The 9,641-nt window shown below is 38.8% G+C and overlaps 1 protein-coding gene across 1 annotated transcript; it reads left to right on the top strand.

The window, feature by feature from the left end:
- Positions 1-4,834: 4,834 nt before the first annotated feature.
- LOC119067024 (glycine dehydrogenase (decarboxylating), mitochondrial) lies at positions 4,835-9,640 on the top strand. Its single transcript, XM_037169756.1, has 9 exons — positions 4,835-5,321; positions 5,393-5,471; positions 6,472-6,607; positions 6,672-6,836; positions 6,896-7,121; positions 7,195-7,391; positions 7,452-9,089; positions 9,152-9,386; positions 9,453-9,640. The coding sequence occupies exons 1-9, from the start codon at positions 5,151-5,153 to the stop codon at positions 9,570-9,572; spliced, it is 2,967 nt and encodes a 988-aa protein (XP_037025651.1). The 5' UTR covers positions 4,835-5,150; the 3' UTR covers positions 9,573-9,640.
- The last annotated feature ends 1 nt before the right edge of the window (position 9,641 follows it).

The raw sequence follows: 9,641 nt of genomic DNA, 5'->3' as shown, positions 1-9,641 counted from the left end.
TAGTTTCTTCTACAAAATTGTTCGAAACCAATTAGAAGAATGTGTGTCGAGATAACTCGAAACTTTTTTTTTTGTCTGAACTGTACTAGTGTCCAAATAACACTAGCTGTGTGTTATTGAAACATTAGTGTGTAATTTTCATTTTTCCAAGCAAACCGAAGAAGCCTTTTGAATTAGGAATTTAAATTGGAAATGTACAAAATATTGATTTTTAAAAACAGATATAAATTCTCCCGTGTTACAACTTGTAAATTAAGAAGCTCGATAGGTAGAAATTAAAGAGTAAATGTCGCAACTATAGGATTATATTTATTCAGAAACAAAGAAAAGAAATAAACTGTTGAAACAAAACACAAAACACTTTGGTATATCCTTTCATGCGTATCCCAAATTTATCCCGCATGTACATAATAGGGTGGATCGTATTCGAACTCTTTTTTTGAAACGCCTGACCTAACGCTGTGCACCGAATGGCTCAAAGAATTGATTACAACACAAAAAATAGTTTTTCCTAGGGCGCAGACAAGATATTTGATTTTCGTGGTTGTAGAGTGAGGTTCCATACAAAACTTAATGATGACTAGATTTGATCGACTAAGTAATATAGCTTCAAAATAGCACTAACATGTTGGATATCAAAAAACTCCATTTGAGCAAGGTAACTTCGTCAACTTTCCCGACCAAGACTTTTCGACTAAAAATAGCGGATATAATGTACAAGACATTGACTATTGTGTGAGGTAATCTGAATAGTGGAATTCAGTAAGTGCACGCAGACACACTTTGATGTCACATTTAACGTGCTCTCGGGTGATTGTTTTTTCCACATCTTAAAACAGCCATGGCTTTAAACACTAACGGTAAGTCTTCCTCATTGCGGTCGAGAGCTACGATCAAATTGTCGTAACTATTAAGTAAGCTACACAAGACATCCTACATTACGATCTGTTGCTTTTCCAATAGATCATCTTCAAGATAATGTACTCTTAAACGTAACCTCCCTTAATTTTCGTAAATGTTTCGTTCATTCATTCATTTGTATGAGATTTTCTTATCGTGGATGGCATTTCAAACGGCCTTGAAGATGATCATGATCTATATGAATGATCAAGCCTTGAAGAAATTTCAATCATATTACTTGGTCAAACTATTATTAAATTCATTTTATTGATTTGAGTCTTTCTATTTGCTGCTCCGGGAATCTGGAATGCTTACACCATCCATCCTAATGTTTTAAAAAAAACTTCCACGTTACCAATATGTTACTCACCTGCATGCTGCTTGCAGGTTCAATCGTTTCAGCAAGAAAAATGGGTTCGTAAAAGTTGACTGCATCGTTTCTGTCGGCTGCTGGTAGATCGTTCGTCAGCAAAAACTCGATCTTCCACTTACAAATTTGTTAAGCTTTCGTTCCTACAGTTTAGGAGAGCTAACTTTCCAATAAACATTGTCTACTCCAACAAGTTTCACCGTGTACCAAATTTACGCTATGTAGGCCTATGTGGATTTCGTGGTTTCTTTATATAACAAAATTTTTTGTTATCATTGTGAAATCTGGAAGATTCAATAAAAATGAGCTCGCTACTTCAATATGCTTTGTAGGTCGTTCGTCGTTCGGTTTTTTACAGCTTACAACATTCAAAATTCTATGGCAACATTTTCCGTATTTAATCAATAATTAGAACTAAATCGTTGTTACATTTCGAAAACACCAAAAATGAACATCTACTGTGGCGAAGATTTTGAATGTTTAAATCATCACGTTTACGGAAGAAACGTAGAGCGTTACGAGCCCCAAGTAAACACATCAGCTTTCTATAAAACCTACAATCTACCAGAACGATTTGAAAATACTCGTAAGTATTAATCTCAAGATCCATGTTCACGTTGATATCATTTGAGGATTTTTGCATTTAACAGATATTTTTCGTGGTTTCGGCATACAACGCAAAAATATGTGCCCATTCTATAGGACAACTAATTTAGATTATGGTTGGTACACACCGTCCATCCATACGGTTCCCCTTAGGTTAAATGATAAAAAACAATCAAGAAACGAAAATATTATTGAGGAAATGAATTTTCTTACGCAGATATGTTCCACGAACCAACCAATTTTCCGAATTAATGGCAAAATGTGGCATGTATCGAAACCACTCTCTGAATACCATTATGGACAATTAATTATGAAGTGATTCTATTCATTTATTATGGCTGTGGTGGTAGCAGAAACCGTGACGCAGTTCTGTACCTACCAAACTAATAGAATCAGGAACTTTTCATAAATGAAAGTATTTAATTTACTGGAACCGGGGAAAACTCAATTTGAAAATCATCACATCCCATACAAATGCACACTTAAAATAAAAATCTTTCTTATTGTAATTTGATTGTGAAATGTTCGGAAATATGATAAAAGTTCTACCAAATCTTAATCAATTTCGATAAACTTTTTTTTCTGAAAAGTAGCAAAGAATTTCTTCCACTTTGTCCGAACTCTGTAGCAGAGATATTACCGTAATCTTTTTGGAACGGAAAATGGAGGGAGTTGATCAACCGATAATGGTCGCATCAGCATACCTGCCGTATGAACATCCAGACAGACGCGAGCATTGAATTGAAACGATTAGTTGAGCCCTGCAGATCCGACAAAATAGAACTCATAATTGGAATGGATGCTAATGTTCACCATATAGTTTGGGGAAGTAGCAACACAAACCAAAGAGGTGAGTCTTTGTTAGATTATTTGAGCACGACTGATCTTAGTTTGTTGAACAGAGGGAACGAACCGACGCTCGTGATAGCGAACAGGAAGGAAGTGATAGATATAACGCTGTCCAGGTTAAGGGCTGGAGTGTCTCTACTGAGCTCTCCGTCGCGGACCATAAGTGGATGAAATTCAGTCTCTTAGCGGACGAGGTGGAGTCGGCGTGGTACAGGAAGACTGATTGGGAAAAATTCCTGATTAGTCTGAATGCTGACCTAAACCTTGGTGACCAGCAGCCTCGTACGCGAGAGGAAGTAGAGGAAGCGTTAGGAAAGTTAGAATCGAGTCTCCTGCAGTCATACCAGGAGGCTTGCCCTTTAAAGAAGACGTATATTCGAAGGACTCGTTATTGGACTAAAAAGCTAGATAAACTTCGAAAGAAAGCACGTCGTCTGGCTAGTCATACTGGGCTAGATTTGGATTGGAGAGATTATAAGGAGGACCTTATGAGGTATAAGAGTTATCTTAGGAATGCAAAGAGATCGTCACTCATTCATGGTAGACAAATGGTAGTCGCAACATCGAAAACATTATTAAACACAAGATGAGGACCGAATCTAGGGACCGTTTATCAGCATTTGCTTAAATGTTGACAGTGTTGACACTGAGAGAACATTTTCGAATGCTGGTCTTTTATGTACAAAATTAGGTTCTAGATTAAGTGATACAAAAAAAGGTTTATCTTCGAGGAGGAGGGTTGTATCCTGCGCCGAAGTCAAGAGATGCAATCCCCCGAAATTATAAACCAGTTTTTCTGCAGAAACTTAAGATATTTTATGTGTCGATGCAAAGTTAAAACCCAAATTCCCTCTCCAAACAGATGGTAAACGAATTCATTTCATTTCATTGAATTAAATATGAAATACCGCGTCATAAAAGCGAAAAAAGTATTAAAACTGTGAAATTTAGAGAATTTTTTTTTTGATCTTAGGGTTGAAAAAACCGCGGTTAACCGGTTAATCGCGGTTTTCAGTGGAAAAAACCAAAACCGCGGTTTTTGAATTCGAGTTCGGTTTGCAATTCCTACCCACCACCGTTAGTAATTGTAAATGATTATTACAAGCACAGTCGTTAGCAGTGGTAGAGAAGAGAACGTTTGTTTATTCACATTAAGAGTAATGGCCCTCTCTGGGGCCATTACTCTTAATGTGAATGCTAATATTGCGACTGGGTCGTTTCGACGGATAGAGGGAATATGTAGCATGATTTTGAATTTGGTCGATAGAAAATGTATTGAATTCTATCTCAAAAAACCAGCTGTCATTCGACATATTCCCTCTATCCGTCGAAACGACGCCCCAGTCGTCATATTAGCATCTCTCCGAATGGCCCCTATGCAAATTTGTAGCCTATATATTTAGGCGGTAAGATATTCTCTGAACCAAAATCTATTTTTTGAAAAAGAAAAACCATTAAAGCACACAAACATATGTTACTTTTAAAGGGAAAATTGGATTTTGGGTGATAAATTGCGTTAATAACTATTTTTTCAATTTTTCTCGGTAGTACTTTACAAGTGCTGTGAAAATGGTGATGTAACGTGCTTGCTACCGAAGGTACTATCATGCAAAGTAAACACTACTGATCGGGCGCTAGTGTGTTAATATATATTACACACTTGTCACGAAGAAGTCGAGGCTTACCGAGACTGATAGTGACAAGTGTGTACTCTATTTTATCACATAAGCGAAAACGAGACAACAACATAAAACTGAAGTGTAATTTTTGAATTATTCTTCTAGTTAAGTAATTTTGACATCCGAACACCGCGCGTATGTGATAATATATATTATGCACCTGTTGCCAAGATTGGTATTTTGACGTGTAGGACATTATTGCCCTAGCCAAAGGCGTGGGTCATAATGCCTACACGTCAAAATAACAGTCTGGCAATAGGTGCATATCATATTTTATCTGTCGAGAACAGATATATCGAGATAAACAAAAATTCCCTAGAGGGATAAGCTCGAGATTATCGTTCTAGACAGATAAAGACTATTATTTCATCGTTCAAAACAGGATCCATGATATTGTCATTGAAGATATTGCTCACAAAATCTACATCACAGTCAGTGCCCATTTACCAAATAGGTTATCTCGTTTGCTATTAACATGGCAAACCCCCAGCAAACTGCCGATAATTAAAATGAGACGATGTTTTTGTCAAAATAAGAAGGAAAAAAAACCTTAGCCATGCGATAAGTGCTAGAATTTTTATTTGATACAAAAAATGTAACAGGCCACAAAGTTCATCCACTGGGAGATCGGTCATTTATAATTCAGCTGTTAGTTTGATCGGTTGTGAGCGGTGTGAATAATAATTGAAAATAAATTTTAAAATTGTTGCATTTGTGGAGTGTGTGATAGCAATATTGTGTTCAAGATGCAACGCTTAAATTTGTTGAAGAATTGTTATGGTGGCATGACGTTTGCTCAGACGAGATATTTAGCGACCGTGAAGGATGTGTTTCCCAATAAAATCGACTTTCCCACCAGACACATTGGTCCGAGAAAAACAGAAGTGGTGGCAATGCTTGATTTGTTGGGATATAAGGTAGGAATTGATCCTAGAATTTTCATTTAAAATCGTTCCAAAGAATTCAGATGAACATTCTACCCTTTCAGTCATTAGATGAATTAAGTGACAAGGCTGTGCCAAAAAAAATCCAACTTCGCCGGGAATTAGTGATTGAAGAAGCGCTAAGTAAGTGATTGTGCTACACAAAATTATTATCGCAAAATGAACTCAGACGCTCATATAGAACGATAATGTTCTCGCAGGGGTCAACAATACAATCTAAACACAAACAAGGTTAGAATTATGTGTTATCAGTGAGACCCCCAGCAAAATAAAACATTTCGGTTTGCTTGACGAGCAAGAACCGATATATTTTCAGATTAAGTATTTTTGCTGCTCGGGGTATTTGGATGAGTTGATCTATCAGAGAAATTTATACGGAAAATTGATGAAGCTATCCATTTCATGATTTCAGTGCATAAATTGCATTTATTCTAAATTTTATTCGATAAGAACATGGCACTGCTCCTAGCACGAACACTAATTTTTGCAACGTCAAAAAGCCTTATAATTTTCAAACATAATAATGCGATTGCATAGATGGTTAAACTACTCCAACCAAATCTCTTTTGTATTGAAAGCTAGCACATTCGTGGTCGTTTTTGCTGTCGTACTCTAACTCTCTAGAGTTGGTTGTCAAATCGACTGCTCCTGCCTAACTTTACGCTGCCGTGGTGGTATTGATGCACATTTACCATCCTGATTCCGAACTCTTGTTTAAAAAAAATAAAACTTATCGGGTGCTCGTTTTCGATTTGATTAAATGGGAATTTCAACTGCAGTTCGTTAATAGAACAAACAAAAACTGGAAATTTTGACTTTACCAACAAAAATTTGATTTCTGTGAATCAGCACCGTCTCTAATGTGGAAAAGTATACAACTTGTTCTGCAAGTTTATGTGCAATAGATATTGTAGTGAAGGCGTTGCATTTCATGTCGCCTTGCTTTCGAAGAAAAATTGAATGGTATCGAACCCGCTATTCATCACATTTGACATGCTTACTGTATCACTATCAATCTGTCGAATTTATTTATTTCAACAAATCTCTTTTTTAGAGACACTGGTATCAACGGTGTGTAACTGTAACAAAAATGTAAAATATTTTCATTTCTGTTTTTATTCAGATGAGCATGATCTTATTGACCGAGTTCGTACAATTGCACAACGAAATGAAATCTGGCGATCGTATATAGGTATGGGCTACCATAACTGCTACGTGCCACACACAATAATGAGAAATATTTTCGAAAACCCGGGATGGTATTTCATTCAACTTAACCAGAATTCAATTGGAAATTGTGATTCCTTTCTTGTTACATTCTAGGACCACTCAATACACGCCATACCAACCGGAAATAGCTCAAGGTCGATTAGAATCACTGTTAAATTATCAAACAATGGTATCAGAAATCACAGGGCTTGATGTGGCCAATGCGTCTCTTCTCGATGAAGGCACGGCTGCCGCCGAAGCGATGACATTGTGTTGGAGGTAAAATGTCAATTTAAAGATAATCGTATGGCAGTTTCGGTCATTAGTCACTTCGCCAGGCACAATAAACGTCCGAAAATCTACCTTTCGGAAAATATTCACCCACAAACGTTGTCCGTAGTCCAAACGAGAGCCCAAGATCTCGACATTGAACTGGTCGTTGGACCGATAGATAAAGCAAATCTGGGCAGCCGTGAATACGCTGGAATATTACTTCAATATCCAGACACATTCGGAGATGTAATAGATTTTGCTGATGTTTCCAAAGTGGCCAACAAAAACGGAGTGAGTGTGTTTTTCGAGCTGATCGTTTAGCCTAAGATCGTCAGATCTAATCCGACGATTAAATGTATTGCAGACTTTGGTTGTTGTCGCAACAGATTTACTAGCACTAACTCTATTACGACCACCAGCTGAATTCGGTGCAGACATAGCCATCGGTACTTCGCAGCGTCTGGGAGTTCCTCTTGGATATGGAGGACCTCATGCGGGATTTTTTGCTTGTAAACAAAAACTTGTAAGACTGATGCCGGGACGCATGGTTGGAATAACCAGGTAATTCGTGTTTATAATTCCTGAAGAATGAAATCAAATTTAATTACCTCTGCGTCCTAGGGACATGGATGGCCATGATGCTTATCGTTTGGCTCTGCAGACCCGTGAACAACATATTCGCAGAGATAAGGCTACTAGTAACATATGTACGGCCCAAGCACTTCTAGCTAATATGTCGGCAATGTATGCTGTTTACCATGGTTCTGAAGGCTTAAAGCAGATCGCCAATAAAATCCATCACTCCACTCTCACACTCAACGAAGCATTACTGGAAGCTGGTCACAGGGTGCTCAATAAAAACTTCTTTGACACCTTGCACGTGGACCCCGTGGGCATTTCGTCTGATGAAATAAAAGATCGTGCCGAGCGAAAGCAAATAAATTTCCGCTATTTTAGCGACGGCACTATTGGGATCGCGCTGGACGAAACTGTAAAGACCAACGATTTGGAAGATCTTTTGGCCATTTTTAACTGTAAATCGGTGGCCGAAGTATTGTCGTTGTCGGATCTAACAAAATATTCCATCGACAAATCGACGTATCGCAGAACGTCTTCGTTTTTAACGCATCCCATATTTACCAATCACCATTCCGAATCCAGAATGGTGCGCTATATGAAGAAATTGGAGAACAAGGACATCTCGCTGGTGCATTCAATGATTCCATTGGGATCGTGTACAATGAAATTGAATTCGACCACCGAAATGATTCCGTGCAGTTTTCGACATTTTACCGAAATTCATCCATTTGCACCGAAAAGTCAAGCCAAAGGCTATCAGCAATTGTTCAATGAACTGGAAAAGGATCTGTGTGAGATCACCGGCTACGATCAGATTTCATTTCAACCGAACAGTGGGGCACAGGGCGAATATGCCGGACTACGTGCCATTCGAGGATATCACATTTCGTTGAATCAGGGTCACCGTAACATTTGCTTGATTCCAATCAGTGCACATGGAACCAATCCGGCATCGGCTCAAATGGCTGGCATGAAGGTGGAACCGATTCGAGTAAGCACAGCTGACGGAAACATTGACATGTACCACTTCAAGGAAAAATTGGAAGAGCACAAAGACAATCTATCTTGTGTCATGATAACGTACCCATCCACAAACGGAGTTTTTGAAGAAACCGTTGCCGATATTTGTGATATGGTACATGCAAGTGGCGGTCAAGTGTATCTCGATGGCGCTAATATGAACGCACAGGTCGGTTTATGTCGACCGGGTGATTATGGCAGCGATGTGTCGCATTTGAATCTTCACAAAACTTTCTGCATACCTCATGGAGGCGGCGGTCCTGGAATGGGACCAATCGGCGTCAAAAAACATTTAGCACCATTCCTTCCCGGCCACCCAGTTATTAATCCATTGGAATTCCCTGACGCCAACAATTCCAGTTACGGTGTTGTAAGCGCTGCCCCATTCGGATCCAGTGCCATTTTGCCGATCTCTTGGTCCTACATTAAGTTGATGGGAGGCCGCGGCTTGAAACGAGCTACACAGATTGCAATCCTAAATGCCAACTACATGTCGAAACGTTTGGAAAACCACTACAAAACGCTATTTAAAGATCCCGTTGCAGATCTGGTTGCTCATGAATTCATTTTGGACATCAGAGATTTAAAGAAATTAGCGAACATTGAAGCTGTCGACGTAGCCAAACGGTTAATGGACTACGGTTTCCATGCTCCAACAATGTAAATTGTCCACATACAGGTGCATGATGTGCCTACGTTTATTTAATTCGTTACATTTGCAGGTCATGGCCAGTTGCTGGTACATTGATGATTGAGCCCACCGAATCCGAAGACAAGGAAGAACTGGACCGATTCTGTGACGCAATGATATCGATTCGAATGGAAGTGAAGGAAATTGAAGAAGGCCGAATGAGCAAAACTGTAAATCCGTTGAAAATGGCACCGCATACACAGGAGCAAATCATAAGTAGTCCATGGAATCGGCCGTATTCGAGGAAACAAGCCGCATATCCGGCAGTAAGTTGAAAACATTTCATCTCAATTTTCATCTCATCAATTTTGTAATTTCCTTTTCCGTGCCAGTCATTTGTTAAGCCCGATGCAAAAGTGTGGCCGACTGTTGGACGGATAGACGATGTCTTCGGTGACAAACATCTTATTTGCACATGTCCACCAATTCTTCCCGATTTTAATGCCGATTGATATTACTACTACCTCAACTGTTAATGTTTCCGTTTGAAATAAATGTGTCTCTATAAACAACTCATCCAT

Source organism: Bradysia coprophila, assembly GCF_014529535.1.
Source record: "Bradysia coprophila strain Holo2 chromosome X unlocalized genomic scaffold, BU_Bcop_v1 contig_117, whole genome shotgun sequence".
In the NCBI taxonomy this organism is placed as follows: Eukaryota; Metazoa; Arthropoda; class Insecta; order Diptera; family Sciaridae; genus Bradysia; species Bradysia coprophila.
This window is presented reverse-complemented; position numbering and strand designations above follow the sequence as displayed.

Bases quoted from the DNA above. Each gene is read 5' to 3' on its own strand.
- LOC119067024 (XM_037169756.1), top strand. From the start codon at position 5,151: ATGCAACGCTTAAATTTGTTGAAGAATTGTTATGGTGGCATGACGTTT. The intron at 7,392-7,451 runs GTAATTCGTGTT...TCTGCGTCCTAG, and splicing joins CGCATGGTTGGAATAACCAG to GGACATGGATGGCCATGATG. The intron at 9,387-9,452 runs GTAAGTTGAAAA...TTTCCGTGCCAG, and splicing joins AACAAGCCGCATATCCGGCA to TCATTTGTTAAGCCCGATGC.